This window comes from Balaenoptera musculus, chromosome 2 (assembly GCF_009873245.2).
Source record: "Balaenoptera musculus isolate JJ_BM4_2016_0621 chromosome 2, mBalMus1.pri.v3, whole genome shotgun sequence".
Lineage (NCBI taxonomy): Eukaryota > Metazoa > Chordata > Mammalia > Artiodactyla > Balaenopteridae > Balaenoptera > Balaenoptera musculus.
Window position 1 is genome coordinate 92,317,550 of NC_045786.1, and position 25,270 is coordinate 92,342,819.

Genomic DNA, 25,270 nt, shown 5'->3' on the forward strand with positions numbered 1-25,270 from the left:
CGGTTCTAGGACCCCAGGACGCTAGCACAGTAATAGAGTTCTAATGACCTTCATTAGAGCTCATTTTCATGTCCAACCTTGCAAATTCCACTTCCACCGAATCATTTATAAACTAGACATCTGTAAATTATAGTCCTGGCTTTTTAGTATAAATATGGTACAGTATAAATATTTTAAGGTTAAAGAAAATTGACGCAAAGGAAAAAACGTATTTACACTAACACATTAGACAATCCCACTTTTTAAAATGTAAGCAGCGTTTCATCTTGAAGCTAGGTCCATTAGCACTTACATCGTGATGACAATTTCTAGCTCTGCAGTGACATTTTATACATGTGGCAAACTATGTTAGTCTCATCTCTACCCTTGCTAGATGACTTTCTAATTTTCCCATGTTCCTAGGAAAGGTAGCACTGAGTCAGAATCACATATCTTGGCAGGTATTAATCACACTCTCACTTTATCTAAACCACTCAAGGAATCATCCTCAAGTTCCATACATGTTCAATTATTTCCACCTAACCCAGAGGCTGGCAAACTTTTTCTGCAAAGGGCCAGATGGTAAATCTTTTAGGCTTTATGGGCCACACAGTCTCTGCCACAACTACTCAACTCCACAGTGGCAGCACAGGAAGAGCCACAGGCAACACATAAACTGGTATGGCCCTGTTCCAATACAACGTTATTTATGGACACAGTTGAATTTCATAGAATGTTCAGGTATCATGAAATATTACCCTTCTTTCAATTTTTTACAACCATTTAAAAATGTAAAGGCCAGTCTTAGCTCACAGGCTGAACAGAAGCAGGTAGGGAGTTAGATATGACCCATGGGCTATAGTTTGCTGACCCCTCTTCTATCCTTCAATGCTTTCTTTGAACTCTGATGCTTTATACTATTTTCTCATCTTTTGATATGTTCTATTTCCTATAAAAATAGATTATTTCAACATACCCATAATTTTCCCTCTATTTTAGGCTTTCTCAAATTGCACAATATTTGATTTTGCCATAAATTTTATGTAAACATAAGTTTTTCAGATATAAAATGTTGCAAAGTTTACTTTTTCATGGATATAAGCCAATCCATCCAGAATCTCTCGGAAAAGCCTCCAGAGCCTGACGGTGTCTCGATATAGTCCCTGGTCAATGGTGTCACGTAAAGTGCTCTTTTCACAGTACTCCATCTATGGACAAAAACAAACCAGGCAGGATTTGATGATATAGAGTTTCAATTAAGGAGGACAATGGCAATTAATGTAATCCCCCATTTTAAAACGTGTACCACAGATTTTAAATACTTATGGAAAAGGCTTATTTTTTTTTAATTAAAAAAAGAAACCAACAGTATTAAAAAAAATTGGGAAGAAATATGCATAATCTTACCACCCCAACAAAATCATTTTTATTTTTTATATTATTGTTCATTAAAAAAATAAGACTTTAAAATCCTTGTCACATATAATATGAAAACACTTAGAATTAAGTAAAATTTTATTTTTTGTTTTACAAGATTGTTTCCAAACCCAAATTTCCAAGAAGGGCTAATTAATAATCCAATGATGTCATTAGCCTTTTTCATTTGCATGTTAAATTAATGACAATGACCTTCAAGTCTAGAGCAAAACATTATAAATACCGAAACATTTAAGAAAGGGCTCTATCTCATCCTTCTTAAGTGTATTAATCTATCAGAAAACTGCAATATCATTTAAACCTTAGAGCAACATGCAGCATTTGATTTATGAAACTAGCCTATGTTTCAAACCAGTGCCACAGTTGAGATTTCTCATGAAGAAGGACTTTCTTGTTTTCAAAGAGGGGAACATGTCATTTTAAATGGGAGGAATATCCTCTCATGCTCAGAATAACATCTACAAACTCTGACTCATCCTCCAGGCCTCCCACACCAAGATCCTACCACACATCACGTACCTCTGCTAGGTACTTCTGTCTCACTGTAACTGTTTACAGCGTAGTGGCATGTAGTAGGTACTCAACAGTTAGCGGTTTGGGGGACAAATGCTTTATCATGTGTGTGAGTGGTTTATGTTTAGGGAAAACCTAAAACCTGCTGCAACCCCAGGAAAGCAACCACCTAACTAGACTCTTTTGAAACGTTACACTTGTCTGAGGGCTCCTTCTTGGGCATAGTACTGTATCTCACATTTAAAGATCTGCCTCCTTGCAGATGTGACTGAAAACACTAATAATGACTCACGGTCCTGTTCACTTGGGCCAGAGGCAAGTTTTCCGCTTCGGTTTGTGGCTGTCCCTCTGCTGGCTGAGCTCGCCACTGTCCAGAATGCGCCCCTCGGGAGTGTGAGCAGGACAAAGCCTATAAGCTTCCCTTTAGCAATGCCTCACTGGAGCTGGTTCTCCTGTCCCTCAGGGGTTCCAGGACGAGCCACTTTCCTAAAACCAGGTTGGTGTTTCTTCTGTACACACGAGGATGTATGTGCCTCGTACCTTGCTTGTCCAGATTTAACTTGTTAGACAAAGTAGAGCTTCTGTACATGCACAGTCTAGCGCTTATGGAACTCAGGTGGGTTCTAATTACTTCGCACATGTTATTTCATTTATTCTTCACAAGCCATTGAGGTGACTGCTACTGTTTAATTTACAGGTGGGGAACCTGGGACATAGAATGCTGAAGAACCGTGCCTGAGCTCACAAAGCTGTGACCGGTGGATCCAGCATGTGAACTTACACAGTCTAAGTAAAGTCCAGAGCTGGAACCACTGCCCTGTGCCGTCTCCTGCTACGGTACAGGAGAGCATGGGTTCAAGGCAGGGGGAAAGGGCCTCCATGCTATAATCCTCTCTGGCCAATTAATCTTTGGCAGTGCGGTGAGCCCTCTTTGCTCGCTCTCTTGCTTTCATCTCCCAAAACCTACCCACCAGCAACTACTGGGAGTTGCCGTGTCACTGAGCTGCATGCCAGGGCCTCACCTGGATGTAGAGGTAGTGCACAGCCTCAGTGGTTGCCGGTGGCTCACTTTCATGGCAACTGTTCTTTCCATTGCAATCTTCATCCTAACCCAAGAGGAACACATGAGAGCTCAAAATGAAGCTGAATGAAACAAGATCATCACCACCACCAAGTCGTTTGTTCCTGCCCCTACCACATACATAGCTATCCTGCTGCTTTAGAGGGAAGGTGAGAGAGCAGAATAACAACCACTGTCCTTTAGATGCTTACAGCATTTAAAAGGCAATTCTGCCAATACCAGAATCTAATGCACAGTTTACAGGTCTGTTACTGTACAGAACAATGATGGGGACAATAGGAAACAGGTGGGTATTAAAGGTAATCCACAGAAAGGCTCTCAGTCAATTCCTTCTCACCACTTGCTATCTTTCTATGGATAAGAAGGGTAGAATGTATACAGGCTAATATTTTAAGGCTTCAGTTTTATTGGAATGCCTACCTTTGATGGTAGGTTTACTTTGGAAACAGAAGATGAGAAATCCATCTTTAGGTAAAACAAGTTAAATGCGATCACATTACCAGACGGCACACTGCCCTCGGCTACAGCACTGAAGAACCACCACCCAGCTGCCACTTAGGGTGACCGATCCTCTACACTACTTTTCCACGTGGTTAGTCTGCTAGACCCCTACAGCTGTTTTTCTAACTCATGTCCCTTGAAAAAAAAATTCTTTCTTCTTCTAATAGACATATTTAAATACTCCCTCCTACCCCCAAGTATGGGAAAGCATTAGGTAGCATTTGACTGTTTCTGATCTGCATTTTTTGTGTGGAAACATTTTTTCAACATTTTATCTTTATTGAAGGAAAAAAACTGCTCTGGAAACAATCAAATTCTACTCTTTTTTTTGGCCACACAGCACGGCTTGTGGGATCTTAGTTCCCCGAACAGGGATTGAACCCGGGCCCTCCATAGTGGAACCTCGGAGTCCTAACCACTGGACAGCCAAGGAATTCCCTCAGTTCTACTCTTGAATCATTTATTTATTCTGGGGATTATCTGTACAAGATTGTTAATCTCTTAGAGGCTTCTACCCATCAATTAGAATGCCCATGGGATATCTCCCTTAATTGAGAAAAACCAGAATCGTAAATTTGGTGCCCCCATAATAATTATATGCATAACTAATGCTAAAACCAAAGCAGTTAGTTTAGACTACTTATGCTATTATTCCTTAAACTTCCTTAGGGGTTAAGGGGATTTTAATAGAAGAGGGAAGTACTTTTAAAAAATGCTGGGACTTCCCTGGCAATCCAATGGTTAAGACTCCGTGTTTCCACTGCAGGGGGCACAGATTCGATCCCTGGTTGGGGAACTAAGATCCTGCATACTGCGCGGCGCAGCCAAAAAAAAAAGTGCTGGCTAAAGCATTCAAACCTCATTCAAACCAATTTAACTGCTTATCCAAGACAGTCTATGTATAGACTTCTTTTTATCTGCTATGAATGCACCCTGCTTGTAATTATATTTTTATTCCTGATAATAAAGTCACTGCATCCAATCCCCAGCTGCAGAAGGTTTCTCTGGCAATAACTGACAGCCCTGGAAATTACAAAGCTTCACACCGAACTCCAAGCCATCAGCACTGAGGGGCTCTGCTGGCCCGGATGCAGGAAGATACAGAATTGAGTGGGGTCCAAGGCTTAGAGCAGTGTTTCTCAAATCTTTCAGACCATGTTGTATTTATATTACACCTAATATATATACTCATAAGAGACAAGTTCTACGAACAGAGTTTACCTTTACTAGTGTGATACATTTTGGTATTCTTTACTCTTCTCTACAGCATTAAAAATAAAATGAAGCTGGTTGTAACCCTTGAAACTGATTTCATAACCCATTACAGGATCATAACCCACAGTGTTAAAACACTGTTCCAGAGGATGGTTTATGAGAGTAAGTCATCAAGATTAACTGATGTGAGAGAGACCTACAGAACTCCACAATTAGGCTGTTTAGTTACTCAATTAATTTGCATTCAACCCTCATCCCCAACCACATAATGTTTCCTAAAATCCTCTAGGAAGTGGTTTTCACTAAAAGCAAAACAAAACAAAAAAACCCAGCATGTCAATTTATTCTTCTCTTTTTATTATGTGGATAAATTAAGACCTATAAGTAACCATATGAGTAGCATATTTTAAAAAATCATGTTTTAAAATCATGTTTCTATATCTGCATATCAGATTAAGGCTTTACTATTTTACCTGAGGTTTGTAACATCAAACATTTGCTTATGTACCCATCCCATGATGAATAAAAAGGTGTAACTTCTATTTATATATTTACCTGATTCTGACTTTTACTGTTCTCATCTTCATTGTCAAAGATGATATCACTGTCAGAATCTGAAGCAGGTCTTAAAAAGAGAAATAGAGAAAGACTAAAGAAACCAAATTCCCTGTTATAATTCAGTAGCTCAGAGTTATGATAAACTGTATCCAAATGGATACAATGAAATAAAACCATGAATGTAAATGACCAGGGTGGATTCTGAGATGCGTTAAACTTTAAACTTTATTTTAGGATCATAATTATTGGTTTGGTAACCCTTTTTAGAACTGCAGTAGGTCCTATGTCAAGACTCCAAATTAGTTCCTTTATGTTCCACAGAGTCGGAAGCCCTTATCTAAAAAGAATGCTCTTTTAAAAATCCTATTAAATGTATTAAGAGGAGGGACTGGAAGAAGTTTCTATTTTTCCTTCCTCCAGGGCTTGGATTTTGGAGATCTCTTGAAGATATCAAAGGGAAAAAACTCTTGGACTGAATGAATTTGGTTACTCTCTAAAAATGAGTTGCATATACATGTATTTCATCATGGTCCACAGGACTGGATTTCTAACCAAGTCCCTCCCCTTCCCCAGCCTGGGCTTGGCGGGGACGAGCCAGCAGCGCCCGGGAACTCTTACAGGAAGGACTGTGAGAAGACGCCGTCGTGTTCCTCGTCGTCATCCTCGTCGCTGCTGGAGTCCGGGCCGGTGGCGGGGAAGCGGGCGCTGGCCGAGCGCTCACCCGATGTGCTCCACTCCACCGAGCTGCTGAGGATGGGCGGCGGCGCGGCAGCCTCCACGCTGCCCGGACCGTCCGTGTCGCTGTCGCCGACGGGCGGCCGGGGCAAGGCTCGCCAGTCCAGCACCTGGGGCCCCGCGTCCGGGGGCGGCGTCGCGGGGCCCGCCGGCCGCTCGTGCCTCTCGATCCAGGCGTTGTAGTAGCGCACGATGTTCTCGTGGTGCAGGCGCGACAGCAGCGTCACCTCGCCCTTGATCCTGCGGAAGTGCTTGCTGGCCGGGTTGATGGGGATGCGCTTCACCGCGTAGCAGCAGCCGTCCAGCTTGTTCTGCACCTGCCGCGCAAAGGAGAAAGGAGAGGGGTCCGGCAGGTCAGCCACTCCAAACCCTGTACCGACTGGCATTCCTACCGTGTCAGCCCATCCCCTCCCAAGGAGAACCCCGAGTTCTGAGTCAGAACCCACAGCTACAGTCGAGGACCACGTGTCTGAAGTTCTTAAGGTGAAGAAAGTCGTGACTGTCAAAAACAGAAAACATTTCACCCCAAGCTAAATGTATAGAGCCTGCTAAGAGACTCCGGGGAAAACATAATCTCCATTTTAATCATTCATTTTATTGACAATTACATCCCTGCTTTTCCAATATCACATCTGCTATCTAAATTTCCAAGTAAACCTTGTTGCTTTTTTAACCTTGTTTGTAAAAAATTATTTTCCAAACTCAGTGTAAATTTTTAGAAGGTGATTTTAGTTTCTCTCCACTTGTTTTTTTAAACTTAAAGTCTGCTAAACATAAACTAAGCAACAGTTTTAACAGACCTGCATGCAAATTCTAATTCTCAACTTATAAAGAACTTGGGCAAATGACTTAATTTCCTTGAAACTCGATTTTTTAATCTATAAAATGGCATTTATGCCACTTCCCTTACCTCAAAGGTGACTGTGAGGATTAAATGAAATGATGTGAGTAAAGCACCTGTATCAAGGTGTCACAGAGAAAGGTGTTCAGTAAATAAAAGTGATTGGCATTAACACAATTACTGCCCATCGATTTTATCACTAAGATTGAAGATTTACAACTGATGTTATGTAAGGAAACTAGAACAATACAATTAAGAATAAAAGAAAAACACAAGAAAAATACAAGAAAATGTTTCAAAGGCCAAATCTCCGTATCTTACATAGAGGCAGGCATCCTTATCCCGGGCAGTCTTGCTATGCAGTTGGGTTGACTGAAGTATTTTTTATAAAATTTTGTTTTCTGAACCTTCCAGTCCCAACCATGCAGGGCAACTGAAGTGACGGAAACTAACAACTTGCCCATCGCAGAGGGAGAAACTAGTTGGTTACAAAAGAGAGCATCATTCTCTTATTTGGCTCATAGGCTTCTATGCCAAAAACTACTTTTAGGAATGAGAAAGGAATACTATAAAAATGAGTTTCAGATTATGTTTTTTGGGGTACAGAAATAGTGGTACAAAGTACGTTTTTGAGTAAAACAGGTATTAGTCTGAATGCTGGTTGAAAAGTCTTAGTGATGTATGTGACCTCAGGCAAATGACATAACTTCTCTGAGCATCAGTTCCCTCACCTGCAAAATGGGATAATACCTATTTCATAAGAATGTCGTGAGATTAAAAGACAAGGTTCATGAGCCACCTGGCACACAGCCTCAAAAAGGAAATGTGCTCCAAAAAAATGACAGTCCTGTATTCTTTTACTGCCACATTAATAGAGGGGAGGACTGTGGGAAGTTTTGGCACTGTCTTTCAACCTCACGTCTCAGTACATATCACATACGCTATTGTAACCAAGCAGGACCCTATGGGGCCTTCCCGGGACAAATCACCCACCATGTCCTCTGCCTGTGTCTTGTTTGTAGAAAAGCTTTAGTCTCCCAGGCCTCCTGAGTCACAAAAGGCTGCTCAATAATGACTGAAAGAATGTGAACATGTAGTGACAAAAAAATAGCAGTTGGGCCAGGAGAATTGGTAACAATTTAAAAAGTGAATCAGCCATGTGACAGTCACAGAATCTTTAGTTCTTTCCTGAAGGACATAGATAACATGTCTGATGCACGTTCCTGAGTTGTTTTACAGATACTAAAACTAAAACCTCCACCAGATAGAAGAATCTAACTGCATGATGAGCATGAGCATGTAGCCCCCAGACCAGCTGGAACCCAAGAACTGATGATGTTAACCCCTGTGACACCATCATCTTACCTCACTGTCACCCAATCAGAGAATGGTACACGAGCTGATCATGCACCCTGCAACTCTCTCCCTCGCCTTGCCTTTAAAAATGCTTCCCTGGAATCCACTGGGGAGTTTGGGTCTCTTGGTTATTAGCTGCCCTTACTCCTTGCTTGGTGCCTGCAATAAATGCTGCACTTTCCTCTACCAAATCCTAGTGTCAGTAAGTTGGCTTTACTGTGAGTGGGTGAGCTGACCCAATTTTGGTTTGGTAACACTATGTGTCACTGACTGGGGTGTGGGGCTTGCTACACTAGAACTCCTAGGAATTCATTTATTAAAATGCAAAGGTGCATTAACAGTAATGGGTCCAATTGCTAATGAAATTCCAGATCTCTGGGGAGATGGCCCTACCTTAACCTGAAAATAGATATGGGGTGTGAGGGCTGTTGGGTTCTCATAGGGAGAAACCACAGGAAAAACATGGGGGATTAAGTTACTAAGATGTTTTTGTTATATGAGCTTACTAATTATTTTTAAGTACTTGTAAGGAAATGAAGTTTGATCATGTTTGGAATTCAAGAATCTAAAATATAAAGAAGTTAAAGGAATTGATCAAAATTACAGTGTGAGTTAAAGGGATAATATAAACTTCAATCATCCACTCCTCTTAAAGATAACCATGACTACCTAATCAGGATATCTGCCTGCCCAAAGTAGATCTATTTAATCACCTAAACGTAATATCTATACTTTCAAGAAGAAAGTTGAAAATTTCCCATGGTATTATGACTTTCCTTTGGAAAACCTGCTTAAGTTTGTCTTTCTGTAAAAAAACTAATGTAATTCTTTTTTCAGTGTAAAAGGCCTTCCACAGTGATACAGGTAATGCTTCCTAATAATACTCTCAGAATCCTAAACAGACTCATGCCCTATTGATGGTGGGCTACCTTCTTATGGGTAAGATGACATATCTCATATGGATTTGATAACAGTAATCTGGGACTCTTAAAATCAAACAAAATACTTAAATTACACAAAAAGAGTTGAAAACTCTCTCTTAAGGGGCAGATGATAATAAAAGTTGCCCAAATAGCCTGGAATAAGGAAGGGAAGACCTAACAGCAGCACACCTTAATAATGCATCATGGAGGAGCTTCAAGATGGCGGAAGAATAAGACGTGGACATCACCTTCCTCCCCACAAATACATCAGAAATACATCTACATGTGGAACAACTCCTACAGAACACCTACTGAATGCCGGCAGAAGACCTCAGACCTCCCAAAAGGCAAGAAACTCCCCACGTACCCGGGTAGGGCAAAAGAAAAAAGAAAAAACAGAGACAAAAGAATAGGGACGGGACCTGCACCTCTGGGAGGGAGCTGTGAAGGAGGAAAGGTTTCCACACATCAGGAAGGCCCTTCGCGGGCGGAGACTGTGGGTGGTGGAGGGGGGAAGCTTCGGAGCCACGGAGGAGAGCACAGCAAAAGGGGTGCAGAGGGCAAAGAGGAGAGATTCCCGCACAGAGGATCGGTGCCGACCAGCACTCACCAGCCCGAGAGGCTTGTCTGCTCACCCACTGGGGCTGGCGGGGGCTGGGAGCTGAGGCTCGGGCTTTGTTCGGATCCCAGGGAGAGGACTGGGGTTGGCTGCGTGAACACAGCCTGAAGGGGGCTAGTGCACCACAGCTAGCTGTGGCGGGAGTCCAGAAAAAAGTCTGGAGCTGTGGAAGAGGCAAGAGACTTTCTCTTGCCTCTGTTTCCTGGTACACAAGGAGAGGGGATTCAGAGCGCTGCTTAAAGGAGCTCCAGAGATTGGCGCGAGCCGCGACTATCAGCGCGGACCCCAGAGACGGGCATGAGACGCTAAGGCTGCTGCTGCCGCCACCAAGAAGCCTGTGTGCAAGCACAGGTCACTATCCACACCTCCCCTTCTGGGAGCCTGTGCAGCCCGCCACTGCCAGGGTCCTGTGATCCAGGGACAACTTCCCTGGGAGAACACACGGTGTGCCTCAGGCTGGTGCAACATCATACTGGCCTCTGCTGACGCAGGCTCGCCCCGCACTCCATAACCCTCCCTCCCCCCAGCCTGAGTGAGCCAGAGCCCCCGAATCAGCTGCTCCTTTAACCCCGTCCTGTCTGAGCGGAGAACAGACGCCCTCAGGCGACCTACCCACACAGGCGGGGTCAAATCCAAAGCTGAACCCCAGGAGCTGTGCAAACAAAGAAGAGAAAGGGAAATCTCTCCCAGCAGCCTCAGGAGCAGCGGAGTAAATCCTCACAATCAACCTGATGTACCTGCACCTGTGGAATACCTGAATAGACAACGAATCATCCCAAATTGAGGAGGTGGACTTTGGGAGCAACAATATATATATATATTTTCCCTTTTTCTCTTTTTGTGAGTGGTATGTGTATGCTTCTGTGTGTGATTTTGTCTGTATAGCTTTGCTTTTACCATTTGTCCTAGGGTTCGGTCTGTCCGTTTTTTGTTTTGTTTTGTTTTGTTTTTAGTATAGTTTTTAGCACTTGTTATCATTGGTGGATTTGTTTTGTGGTTTGGTTGCTCTCTTTCTTTCTTTTTTGTTTCTTCTTACTTAAAAAGATTTGTTTTAAATAATTATTTTTTATTTTAATAACTTTTTAATTTAATTTAATTTTATTTTATCTTCTTCTTTCTTTCCTTTTTTTTCTCCCTTTTATTCTGAGCCATGTGGATGACAGGCTCTTGGTGCTCCAGCCAGGCATCAGGGCTGTGCCTCTGAGGTGGGAGAGCCAAGTTCAGGACACTGGTCCACAAGAGACCTCCCAGCTCCACGTAATATCAAACAGCGAAAATTTTCCAGAGATCTCCAACTCAACGCCAAGATCCAGCTTCACTCAACGACGAGCAAGCTTCAGTGCTGGACACCCCATGCCAAACAACTAGCAACAGAGGAACACAACCCCACCCATTAGCAGAGAAGCTGCCTAAAATCATAATAAGGCCACAGACACCCCAAAACACACCACCAGATGTGGACCTACCCACCAGAAAGACAAGATCCAGCCTCATCCACCAGAACACAGGCACTAGTCCCCTCCACCAGGAAGCCTACACAACCCACTGGACCAACCTTAGCCACTGGGTACCGACACCAAAAACAACGGGAACTACGAACCTGCAGCCTGCAAAAAGGAGACCCCAAACACAGTAAGTTAAGCAAAATGAGAAGACAGTGAAACACACAGAAGATGAAGGAGGAAGGTAAAAACCCACCAGACCTAACAAATGAAGAGGAAATAGGCAGTCTACCTGAAAAAGAATTCAGAATAATGATAGTAAAGATCTTCCAAAATCTTGGAAATAGAATGGAGAAAATACAAGAAAGGTTTAACAAGGACCTAGAAGAACTAAAGAGCAAACAAACAGTGATGAACAACACAATAAATGAAATTAAAAATTCTCTAGAAGGGATCAATAGCAGAATAACTGAGGGAGAAGAACGGATAAGTGACCTGGAAGATAAAATAGTGGAAATAACTACTGCAGAGCAGAATAAAGAAAAAAGAATGAAAATAATTGAGGACAGTCTCAGAGACCTCTGGGACAATATTAAATACACAAACATTCGAATCATAGGGGTCCCAGAAGAAGAAGAGAAAAAGAAAGGGACTGACAAAATATTTGAAGAGATTATAGTTGAAAATTTCCCTAATATGGGAAAGGAAATAGTTAAGTCCAGGAAGCACAGAGAGTCCCATACAGGATAAATCCAAGGAGAAACACGCCAAGACACATATTAATCAAACTATCAAAAATTAAATACATGGAAAAAATATTAAAAGCAGCAAGGGAAAAACAACAAATAACATACAAGGGAATCCCCATAAGGTTAACAGCTGATCTTTCAGCAGAAACTCCGCAAGCCAGAAGGGAGTGGCAGGACATATTTAAAGTGATGAAGGGGAAAAACCTACAACCAAGATTACTCTACCCAGCAAGGATCTCATTCAGATTTGACAGAGAAATTAAAACCTTTACAGACAAGCAAAAGCTAAGAGAATTCAGCACCACAAAACCAGCTTTACAACAAATGCTAAAGGAACTTCTCTAGGCAGGAAACACAAGAGAAGGAAAAGACCTACAGTAACAAACACAAAACAATTAAGAAAACAGAAATAGGAACATACATATCGATAATTACCTTAAATGTAAATGGATTAAATGCTCCAACCAAAAGACATAGACTGGCTGAATGGATACAAAAACAAGACCCGTATATATGCTGTCTACAAGAGACCCACTTCAGACCTAGGGACACATACAGACTGAAAGTGAGGGGATGGAAAAAGATATTCCATGCAAATGGAAATCAAAAGAAAGCTGGAGTAGCAATTCTCATATCAGACAAAACAGACTTTAAAATAAAGACTATTATAAGAGACAAAGAAGGACACTATATAATGATCAAGGGATCGATTCAAGAAGAAGATATAACAATTGTAAATATTTATGCACCCAACATAGGAGCACCTCAATACATAAGGCAAATACTAACAGCCATAAAAGGGGAAATCGACAGTAACACAATCATAGTAGGGGACTTAAACACCCCACTTTCACCAAGGGACAGATCATCCAAAATGAAAATAAATAAGGAAACACAAGCTTTAAATGATACATTAAACAAGATGGACTTAATTGATATTTATAGGACATTCCACCCAAAAACAACAGAATACATATTTTTCTCAAGTGCTCATGGAACATTCTCCAGGATAGATCATATCGTGGGTCATAAATCAAGCCTTGGTAAATTTAAGAAAATTGAAATCGTATCAAGTATCTTTTCCAACCACAACGCTATCAGACTAGATATCAATTACAGGAAAAGATCTGTAAAAAAATACAAACACATGGAGGCTACACAATACACTACTTAATAACGAAGTGATCACTGAAGAAATCAAAGGGGAAATCAAAAAATACCTAGAAACAAATGACAATGGAGACACGACGACCCAAAACCTATGGGATGCAGCAAAAGCAGTTCTAAGAGGGAAGTTTATAGCAATACAAGCCTACCTCAAGAAACAGGAAACATCTCGAATAAACAACCTAACCTTGCACCTAAAGCAATTAGAGAAAGAAGAACAAAAAAACCCCAAAGTTAGCAGAAGGAAAGAAATCATAAAGATCAGATCAGAAATAAATGAAAAAGAAATGAAGGAAACAATAGCAAAGATCAATAAAACTAAAAGCTGGTTCTTTGAGAAGATAAACAAAATTGATAAACCATTACCCAGACTCATCAAGAAAAAAAGGGAGAAGACTCAAATCAATAGAATGAGAAATGAAAAAGGAGAAGTAACAACTGACACTGCAGAAATACAAACAATCATGAGAGATTACTACAAGCAACTCTATGCCAATAAAATGGACAACCTGGAAAAAATGGACAAATTCTTAGAAATGCACAACCTGCCGAGACTGAACCAGGAAGAAATAGAAAATATGAACAGACCAATCACAAGCACTGAAATTGAAACTGTGATTCAAAATCTTCCAACAAACAAAAGCCCAGGACCAGATGGCTTCACAGGAGAATTCTATCAAACATTTAGAGAAGAGCTAACACCTATCCTTCTCAAACTCTTCCAAAATATTGCAGAGGAAGGAACACTCCCCAACTCATTCTACAAGGCCACCATCACCCTGATACCAGAAACAGACAAAGATGTCACAAAGAAAGAAAACTACGGGCCAATATCACTGATGAACATAGATGCAAAAATCCTCAACAAAGTACTAGCAAACAGAATCCAACAGCACATTAAAAGGATCATACACCATGGTCAAGTGGGGTTTATCCCAGGAATGTAAGGATTCTTTAGTATACGCAAATCATTCAATGTGATACACCGTATTAACAAATTGAAGGAGAAAAACCATATGATCATCTCAACAGATGCAGAGAAAGCTTTTGACAAAATTCAACACCCATTTATGATAAAAACCCTCCAGAAAGTAAGCATAGAGGGAACTTACCTCAACATAATAAAGGCCATATATGACAAACCCACAGCCAACATCATTCTCAATGGTGAAAAAGTGAAACCATTTCCACTAAGATCAGGAACAAGACAAGGTTGCCCACTCTCACCACTATTATTCAACATAGTTTTTGAAGTTTTAGGCACAGCGATCAGAGAAGAAAAAGAAATAAAAGGAATCCAAAACAGAAAAGAAGATGACATGATACCATACATAGAGAATCCTAAAGATGCTACCAGAAAACGACTAGAGCTAATCAATGAATTTGGTAAAGTAGCAGGATACAAAATTAATGCACAGAAATCTCTTGCATTCCTATACACTAATGATGAAAAATCTGAAAGTGAAATTAAGAAAACACTCTCATTTACCATTGCAACAAAAAGAATAAAATACCTAGGAATAAACCTACCTAGGGAGACAAAGGACCTGTATGCAGAAAACTATAAGACACTGATGAAAGAAATTAAAGATGATACAAAAAGATGGAGAGATATACCATGTTTTTGGATTGGAAGAATCAACATTGTGAAAATGACTACACTACCCAAAGCAATCTACAGATTCAGTGCAATCCCTATCAAAGCACCAGTGGCATTTTTCACAGAACTAGAACAAAAAATTTCACAATTTGTATGGAAACACAAAAGACCCCGAATAGCCAAAGCAATCTTGAGAAAGAAAAACGGAGCTGGAGGAATCAGGCTGCTGGACTTCAGGCTCTACTAAAAAGCTATAGTAATCAAGACAGTATGGTACTGGCACAAAAACAGAAATATAGATCAATGGAACAGGATAGAAAGCTCAGAGATAAACCCACACACATATGGTCACCATTTCTTTGATAAAGGAGGCAAGAATATACAGTGGAGAAAAGACAGCCTCTTCAATAAGTGGTGCTGGGAAAAATGGACAGCTACATGTAAAAGAATGAAATTAGAACACTCCTTAACCCCATACACAAAAATAAACTCCAAATGGATTAAAGACCTAAATGTAAGGCCAGACACTATCAAAGTCTTAGAGGAAAACATAGGCAGAACACTCTATGACATAAATCACAGCAAGATCCTTTTTGACCCATCTCCTAGAGAAATGGAAATAAAAACAAAAATAAACAAATGGGACCTAATGAAACTTCAAAGCTTTTGCACAACAAAGGAAACCATAAACAAGACCAAAAGACAACCCTTAGAATGGGAGAAAATATTTGCAAATGAAGCAACTGACAAAGGATTAATCTCCAAAATTTACAAGCAGCTCATGCAGCTCAATGTCAAAAGAACAAACAACCCAATCCAAAAATGGGCAGAAGACCTAAATAGACATTTCTCCAAAGAAGATATACAGATTGCCAACAAACACATGAAAGAATGCTCAACATCCTTAATCATTAGAGAAATGCAAATCAAAACTACAATGAGATATCATCTCACACCGGTCAGAATGGCCATCATCAAAAAATCTACAAACAATAAATGCTGGAGAGGGTGTGGAGAAAAGGGAACCCTCTTGCACTGTTGGTGGGAATGTAAATTGATACAGCCACTATGGAGAACAGTATGGAGGTTCCTTAAAAAACTAAAAATAGAACTACCATACGACCCAGCAATCCCACTACTGGGCATATACCCTGAGAAAACTATAATTCAAAAAGAGTCATGTACCACAATGTTCACTGCAGCTCTATTTACAATAGGCAGGACATGGAAGCAACCTAAGTGTCCATCAACAGATGAATGGATAAAGATGTGGCACATATATAAATGGAATATTACTCAGCCATAAAAAGAAATGAAATTGAGTTATTTGTAGTGAGGTGGATGGACCTAGAGTCTGTCATACAGAGCAAAGTAAGTCAGAAAGATAAAAACAAATACCGTATGCTAACACATATACATGGAATCTAAAAAACAAACAAAAAAAATGGTCATAAAGAACCTAGGGGCAAGACGGGAATAAAGACGCAGACCTACTAGAGAACGGACTTGAGGATACGGGGAGGGGGAAGGGTAAGATGGGACAAAGTGAGAGAGTGGCATGGACATATATACACTACCAAATGTAAAATAGATAGCAAGTGGGAAGCAGCCGCATAGCACAGGGAGATCAGCTCAGTGCTTTGTGACCACCTAGAGGGGTGGGATAGGGAGGGTGGGAGGGAGGGAGATGCAAGAGGGAAGAGATATGGAAACATATGTATATGTGTAACTGATTCACTCTGTTATAAAGCAGAAACTAACACACCATTGTAAAGCAGTTATACTCCAATAAAGATGTTAAAAAAGTTTAAAAACAAAATCCTTACAAAGAAACAAACAACAACAACAACAAAATAACGCATCACTAGTTTTCCATCTCAGTAATAGCTGCAAAATAAAAGCCATCAAGACCATCTGGGGCCATTTCCCGTTTGAATTCCATCTCAATTCTAACCCTGTAACCCTCTTAGCTACAGCAACTCTAAAAGCAAATGGGAGAAAAAGAGAACAATTTTCTTTCTAAACCAAAGCACACAAAAACGTTCTTCATGCAGAGGTCTTGACTCAACTTGAAGTGCAGTTATAATCATGTGGTTTTCACGTTAACGCACTACATCAAGCAAAGGAAGAGGAATGATGTGTTCTTAATGTGTCTAGTGTAACTTTAAATAAAGCCTTTAACTCCACGAAGGGGAAGATGATTATTGTTTCAAATGGTCATATTCACTTCCCTCCCTACTCTCAAAATAGAAGTCCTTAAGTATGCAGAAACGGAACAGGGAAAGAGCTTTAAAAGGGACTGGGGACAACTCTGTATCGCACCTTGATGACAGCTCCAAAAGCTCCTTTGCCGAGAAGCTGTAATTCTTCAAACTCAATGAAGTAGCGGGAGAACTGTCTCTGTGTCTCACTGAAGAACGCAGCACTGGGTAGCTGGTTGCTAGGAATAACAGTCTCCACGTAATCTTGTCCTCCAGAATCTGAGATAAAACAAAAGGTAAGAGGTGACTGAGGCTTTAAAAACAGAGGAAGAGCTGCAACATCCAACGACAATGCAAGCACGGGAGGAAGGGGCCCCAACCAAGGAGTTTTAAAAAGTACCTCTTACCTGGCAGACCCTTTAATTCTTTCCTCACCTTGTCCTCCTTAAAGTAGGTAGAAATATACAGTTAGCCCAAGTTTACAGGTAGTGGTAACTGAGAGTAAAGAAATGACCGAACGACAGAGCCAGAAGCCAAACCCAGGTCTCTTGATCATCCCAGTCTCTGTTGAGGCTCCTGCATCTGCTACTTGAGTAACAGCAGGGAAATCTAGTTCCAAGGCAGTAATAAGGGTGACACGATGAGAAGGTTGCCCCACACTAAGAGGCTCCACCACCAGACACTCCATCAGAAGAGGCGGGAAAAACCAGGATGGCAAAACACCTCCACGTAGACAGGACACACTGAATGAATGGATTTATGTATAGCTCAGCATAAAACAGATAAAATAAATGATGCATGCAGTCCTTTCCAGTCTTAGGTTTATGTATACCTTCAAAATAATTTATGTTAAATAGGCTATCAGAAAAGAACGGTAACAGACTCACCTTCGGGACTTTGCTCCAGTAAAGGTATTTTTGGCTGAGGATTTATAAAGCTGTGTTTTAACAACTGCTGAGGACTCCATCTTTCCTTGTCATCTAAGCAGACACACCTCAGTGAGAGGAAAAAAGAATCTCAGTGATGCACAAAATAAATGCTAAACTAATTAATCCAAGGCTTTTAACTATGGGTTTATTTTTAAAAAATACACATTAGAGAATTCATGTTACTATGGGCCAAAATGTGCTCATAAGTGAATTTAATTTAATAAACATGCTTGCAGGATTTACATGCTGAGCACCAGGCTGCATATAAGTGGGGGAATTAAAAAAAAAAAGTACAGTCTCTAGAGGCAAGAAGACTGATGCTCATGGAACAATATTTTTAAAAGTCTAGGATAAGATAGCACAAGTAGGTCATGAATTTTCACTCCCACTAACAGCTTAATGAATTGCCATGCTAAGCTAAGCGTTTCTGGGGAACAGTCATAAATAAAAGTTCCCAAAGGAAAAGCAAATCAGATAGCTGATGCAGGGCTGGGGCCCAATATGATAAACTTTAGATGAAGCCTGTTCATCACAGTTTGAAGTACGGTGGTAACAATTAAGAACAACCTTTTAAAAGCCCCACATTTTATCACCTAGTTTCTTTTAATTATCATTCCTTGACTCTACTAACTTTCTGTTTAATGTTCTAACAAACAATTTGTTTAAGGAATGAAAACAAGCCATACCTTTAACCCAGTGTTTTTCAAAGTGGGGTCACCGACCAGCAGCATCAGTATCACCTGGGAATTTGTTAGAAATACAAATTCTCCACCCCAGTCCTAGTAAATCAGCAACTCTGGGGGTTTTTGCTGTAATCTGTGCTTTAACAAGCTCTCCAGGTGGTTTCAATACGAAAGAAAGTCTGAGAATCACTGTGCTAACTAATCTAATAAGCTGGTTGGCTTTCATAACAATGACCCAAGTAGCACCTGACCCTAATTATAAAAAGGTATTTAAAACAATCAACCATCACTGTGAATTATGGACTTAAATCTACACCTATAAATTGTTGACAGCAACTATCATAAAGGGTAACATTTAATTTTTTCATGTCACAGCACTAAAAAGTAAATCACTCCTAATTTCATACTTTGAGAGGGCAAGAAAAGACTGCAATAAAAGCATTTGTATAAGATACTGTATTTTCCCCTAAATTTAAAATTAATTTTTATTTATTTATTTTAACATCTTCATTGGAGTACAATTGCTTTACACCGGTGTGTTAGTTTCCGCTTTATAACAAAGTGAATCAGCTATACATATACATATATCCCCATATCTCCTCCCTCTTGCGTCTCCCTCCCACCCTCCGTATCCCACCCCTCTAGGTGGTCACAAAGCACTGAGCTGATCTCCCTGTGCTATGCGGCTGCTTCCCACTAGCTATCTATTTTACGTTTGGTAGTGTATATATGTCCATGCCACTCTCTCACTTCGTCCCAGCTTACCCTTCCCCCTTCCCGTGTCCTCAAGTCCATTCTCTACATCTGCGTCTTTATTCCTGTCCTGCCCCTAGGTTCTTCATAACCATTTTTTAAAATTAATTTTTAATTACATCAGTAACACATGAATACTTTCTCCTTCCAAATATTAAAACACCACTGGTAAGGATAAAGTCTTAGACAACCATCCAAGCAAAAGATAAAGTTTTAATTTGTGGATACTGATTTTTTAAAAATGACATCATCCTGTACATACTATTCTTCAACTTGCTTTCTTCATTTGACCACATAAAAGTTTCTGCACCCAATTCTACTGAGGGAAGGGGCTGTTTCTCCACACCAATAGGCAATTCCCCAACACCAGTTGGGTGTCGTATGTTCAACTCAGTTCTGACACTGTCTACCTGGAGAGAGCATCAGATCACACAGGTTAAGGGCTCAGTCTTATGAGACTGCCCTCCCCACCCCCACTTGGGACACCAATAGCAAGTCCAGGCTGTGACCGGAGATTCCGACGACCTCCTCCCTGGGTTCAATTAATTTGCTAGAGCAGCTCAGAGAACTCAGAAACATTTTACTGACTAGGTTACCAGCTTAATGTAAAAGGCTATAACCCAGAAACAGCCAGACGGAAGAGATGCATAGGGGTATGTGGGAAGAGACTTGGAGCTTCCTTGCCCTCTCCGGGCCGCCACCTACCCAGCACCTCCATGTGTTCACCAACCCAGAAGCTCTCTGAACCCTGTCCTTTTTGGCTTTTAATGGAGGCTTCACTACAAAGGCATGATTGATTAACTCACTGGCCACTGGTGATCATTCAACCACCAGCCCCTCCCCTCTCCACAGAGGATGGGGGTGGCAGTGACAGTTCCAAACCCCTAAATCACGTGGTTGGTTCTCCTGGCAACCAGCCCCATCCTTTGGTACTTTCCAAAAGCCACCTCATTAACATAACAAGAGACAACTTTGCTGTTATCCCCATTTTTCAGAGGAGGAAACTCAGGGTAGGGAGTTTAAGTCACTCGCCAGAAGGGATAAAGGTGGGATATGAACCCAGCTGTCTGGCTCCGAGTCTGGGCTCTTTTCCATCACAGAGACTGATGTGAAACAAAACCTTTCTCCAAAGGATGTTCATCAATAAGTAAAAATATAACGACAAATGAAATGCTGCTATACTTGTCTGGGAATGATTTTTTTTTCCTTTGTTAACTGGGGCTGGACAGCAAAGGTAGTAAAACAATACTGTACAGCTGCTTCTAAACCAAGCACAGTCTATCAAACCACTCTATGAAGAGAGAAATATACGAATCAATCTAAAGGCAACCATATTATTAACAGAATAAGAAATAGTGCTGATCTCAAGTTCAAAACTGACAGAGCGGGCTTCCCTGGTGGCGCAGTGGTTAACAATCCACCTGCCAATGCAGGGGACACAGGTTCAAGCCCTGGTCTGGGAAGATCCCACATGCCGTGGAGCAACTAAGCCCACGTGCCACAACTACTGAGCCTGCGCTCTAGAGCCCGTGTGCCACAACTACTGAGCCCATGTGCCACAACTACTGAAGCCCGTGTACCTAGAGCCCATGCTCTGCAACAAGAGAAGCCACCGCAATGAGAAGCCTGCGCACTGCAATGAAGAGTAGCTCCCACTCGCTGCAACCAGAGAAAAGCCCATGCGCAGCAACGAAGACCCAACACAGCCAAAAATAAATAAATAAATAAAATAAAATAAATAAATTAAAAAAAAACCTGACAGCACAGAGCTATTCTCTAAGAGGAAAACTAGGAAAGTTTTACCTACTGAATCCTTCCTTTTACTGTTAAATGTGAAAAGATAGGTTCTACTTAAAGTTTGCAGTGTTGTTTGTGAAAATACATAATGCTATTGCTAACCTTTACTAAGTTATTCTTGACCAATGAGGAAGGACAGAAAGCTAAAGGTGACATTTTGAAGAATGAAATCAGGGAATTCCCTGGCAGTCCATTGGTTAGGACTCCACACTTCTACTGCTGAGGGCCCGGGTTCAATCCCTGGTTGGGGAACTAAGATCCCACAAGCCAGGGGTCCCCAACCCCCGGTACCCGTCCGTGGCCTGTTAGGAACTGGGCCGCACAGCAGTAGGTGAACAGACAGCGAGCAAGCGAAGCTTCATCTTCATTTATAGCCGCTCCCTATTGCTCACATTAATGCCCCTTAAGCTGTTTTCTAAATGGGAGGCCTTGTCTTTGACCCCTTAGGAACCAGCAGCAAAGGTGGACAGAGGGGTATTCCATTTGGAATACCTGGGGCATTTCTCCTCCTAGCAATCCCTATTGACTTCCTAGGGTATAACAGGCAGTCTCCAAAAAGTAGTTTGAAAATCTATTATTAAGAGCCCAGGTGAATTTAGAAGAATGTAGGAGTTATGGGAATGATAAATATAAGTGAGAAAACAGAACATATGTGGGTGGGAAAGGATTGGGAGAACAAAGAATTAACTCTAATCCTGTTCTTCACTCTTCAGCTTATACACATGACTTAGATGTTTAGCACATTCAAGCACAACCAAAAGTATAGGAGTAAAGTGCAATTAGAGAGAAATCTCAATGATACTCACTTCTTTAGAAAATCTTGAAAGTCAGCTGGTAAGTCACTAGGGATGGTCACGGGGTACTCTTCACACTCTTGTCCTTGGCTGAGGGAGAGCAGCAGAAGGCCAAGACGCCAAACATCCCCTTTCTTCCCCGTTTTATAAGGTAGGGCACTGTCACTAAAACGAACCCGGGTTTGCTCAAACACGTCCTCCTTGCAAATGTCTGCTAGGCGCTTAGAAATGCTGTAGTCCGTAATCTTGATGGTGCCCTCTGCGTCCACTAAGACATTCGATGCACTCAGAACCTTGTGCACCACGGAATTGCTGTGCAAATAATCAAGGCCTGACAAGAGCTGAGTCGCGTACCTGCGGAGCTGATGCCCGGGGATGGGGCCCGAGTGGCTTAGGTGGGCCAAGAGGGAGACCCCATTAGTGTGCTCCACTAAAATGTCCACCACAATGGAATCGTCTTGCTCTTTGAGATTCATTGCAAAGTAGCGTACTATGTTCGGATGGCTCAGTTTTACCAGTGAGTTGAATTCTGTTTCTGCCCCTTGAATCTGGTGTGGAAAAAACCAGTAAGATGACAACTGGGTTGGTAGGCATTAACTAGTGTTGCACTTTAAAAGTGAAATATTTAATAGAAGATGTACTTTCAAAGGAGAGGAGAAGGAATATGCCCTGAACTGAGTCCTCTCCTAAACCACATGGTCAACCTACAAGTTCATAAAGATGGACAAGTCTCAAAAGCAACTTCTTTTGCGATAGGGCCACCAGAAAAAAGAAACATTAATTTAAAAATAAGTTTTCCTGATTATAAAGATTCACTGTCAAAATTTTAATAAGTGCTAATACAAAAGAAAAACCCCACAATTTATCTTTATGGCCACTACCCAAAGACAACTGTTAAGATTGCAGTGTCTTTACTTCCAGGTTTTTTTTTTTTGTCATAAATACACATACATTTCCAAACACAATGCTTTACCTACTGTTTTATAACCTTTGTTTATTATGTAACACTGCAATATGCAATATTAAATGTTCTCCTTAAGTTCAGTATTATAAAGAACTATAAAATTCTCCAGTCCCTGAAAATTCAGTTGTGAAGCAGTATTTCAAAAAACTGAGAAAATGCAAATGATTGCAAATAGCACAGTTATGAAGTACTCTTTAATCCCAGTTGGAGAGACAGCTATTAATGGAATAATAAGGGCTGAGAAAGGAGGTTGAGAAGCAGCTGCAAAAGTTTTGACCGTGTTGTGAAAGTTCTGAAAGAGGCAGCAGGGGCTGAGAAAACTTATGGTCTTCCACCATCCCCTCTGGTTAAACAGATCTCATAGCATTTTGGGTCATCTTTGTTGGCCAATCAAATGCCGAGCTATTTTGTTTTGTCGTCGCCTTAAGCTTGAGATTAGTCCTTTTGCTCAGTGAGCCATCTTGGATGCCTACCTGCTTTTTGCACTTATCAATCTTCTCTTTTTCTTGACTGGTAAGGAATGGACCCATTTTTTTCTGCCATTGAAGAACCCACTCATACAACAAGACAAAGCTGCCAGTGGCTGTTTCCAAAGCATTGTAAACTAATTTTCCAAGCTGCTCATCACTGCCTGCACATTGAAAGAAAATATAATTAAATCTCACTGGTACATTTTCTGTGGGCATAAAAAAAAAAAAGAGGGAATAGACAGTCATTCATTCAACAATGGATACCATGTACTAACTATGAAAAATGTGATTTCATGTAATACATGCTCTTTTGTAACCAATTTTTGGTATTTAACAATATACTCTGAGCTCTAAAATACTAAATTTTAGAAAGGGACAAGATTCGACAGTGAGATCTTAGTATCGGACTAATGTTTTCTTCTACTAGCCGTTATTCACACTGTTACTTTCATAACCAGTCCACCTCTGATGACCGTGCCTACTGGTGTGGTAGAGTAACCCTCACACAGCTAAATACCAACTAATGTAATAGAAGGAATTTGGAACTAGGAACACTCCCTCAATGCAGATTAGTGTACACAGTGAGAACAGGTTTTAGAAACTTGGAAATCTAAATACATCAATGATTTTCTAAACACAAAATGTGAATATGCTCAGTAAATACAAACTGGCCAATGGCTTCAAGGGAAGGAACCAGTCGTGACAGTTTAAATTTGAAGCGCGTGAGAGAGACACATTCATTTAGTGATAGGCATATGGTTTCGACCTATACCTGGGAGAGCTAAATTTTTGTAACACCAAAATTTTTCTTACAAAAATCTAAATTTTTATTAAAGACTATAATAGAAAATCACCAAAAAATTGGAAGTAGAGAAAAATATCACTCACAATATCACCATTTTGTTTCATTTCTCTTCTAGCTCCCTCTACCCGTTTTTTTTTCCTAATTTACCAAATCGTAGCATATATAACAGGGTTTCTCACCCTTGACACTATTGACATTTGGGACCAGATAATCCTTTGTTGAAGGGGGCTGTCTTGTATACTGTAAGATGTTCAGCAGTATCCCTGGCCTCTATCCACAAGATGCCAGTAGCACCCCTTACCCTAGTCTTAATCATCAAAAATATCTCTAGATGTCACCTAATGTCCCCTAGGGAACAAAATTGCCCCAATTGAGAACCACTGATATTCTTTTCTTTTTCTCGTATTCTTTTTCTCTTACTATACAAATAATATTGATAGTTCTCCATGATGCTACATTATCTTCATAATGAAAAGTGAAGTAACCTGTATACATAAGACAAAGTGGTCTTGGTAAAAATACTTCGGAGAAATGTGGCTGAACTAACTCACCTAGAGAAGCAGTTTTACTTCACAGAAATGCTGACCATTTAAGAGATTTTATTTAAAATGATCTGTTATGCTAGTCATAACTCCTGACATTCTTAGCCAAGGGGGGAAAAAAAAACCCCTAATGTTTGAAAATGTGTCAATCAAAGGAAGCAACCTGTGGAATGTTGGATCTATGCAGCACACGCTGGAGACACATGATAGTAAACGTTTATGGGACGGAATGTGATGTGATTTACATAAAGCCTAATTAAATTCGTGAATTATATGGCACAATGTCTTGCAATATTTATCTCCCCAACTGGGACTAAGTGGGTATTTCATAATTGCTGGTTGGGTTTTTATTTTGTATTATAGTTCTATTATTGCCACCCTCCTTTTGTCACTTCTGTGTGATGGGGATAATAAAAGGGACAAAAGAACACACTGCAGTGAGGCTGAAGGAAAATGTTACCAAAAGAGCTCAGACTGATACTCTACTATGTGCTACCAATGATCATTTATACAGAAGCCTCTATAATGCTTTAATATATAAGGAAAAATATCTAGGGAAGTTCTTGATTCCCTCTAGTTCCAACAGCTTTAAAGCAAATGTTAATTCATTGATCTT

At 40.7% G+C, this 25,270-nt stretch overlaps 1 protein-coding gene across 3 annotated transcripts in view; it reads right to left on the minus strand.

The window, feature by feature from the left end:
• EIF2AK4 (eukaryotic translation initiation factor 2 alpha kinase 4) overlaps positions 1 to 25,270 on the minus strand; it is a 108,401-nt gene that overhangs the window by 44,613 nt on the left and 38,518 nt on the right. For all 3 annotated transcript variants that reach the window (XM_036842668.1, XM_036842666.1, XM_036842667.1), the window contains 8 exons: positions 23,311 to 23,468; positions 21,886 to 22,421; positions 17,805 to 17,911; positions 17,039 to 17,196; positions 5,903 to 6,336; positions 5,282 to 5,351; positions 2,952 to 3,035; positions 1,065 to 1,187 (listed from right to left, as the gene is read on the minus strand). In XM_036842668.1, coding sequence (XP_036698563.1) covers positions 1,065 to 1,187; positions 2,952 to 3,035; positions 5,282 to 5,351; positions 5,903 to 6,336; positions 17,039 to 17,196; positions 17,805 to 17,911; positions 21,886 to 22,421; positions 23,311 to 23,468 — 1,670 coding nt within the window. The remainder of the gene's footprint in view (positions 1 to 1,064; positions 1,188 to 2,951; positions 3,036 to 5,281; positions 5,352 to 5,902; positions 6,337 to 17,038; positions 17,197 to 17,804; positions 17,912 to 21,885; positions 22,422 to 23,310; positions 23,469 to 25,270) is intronic.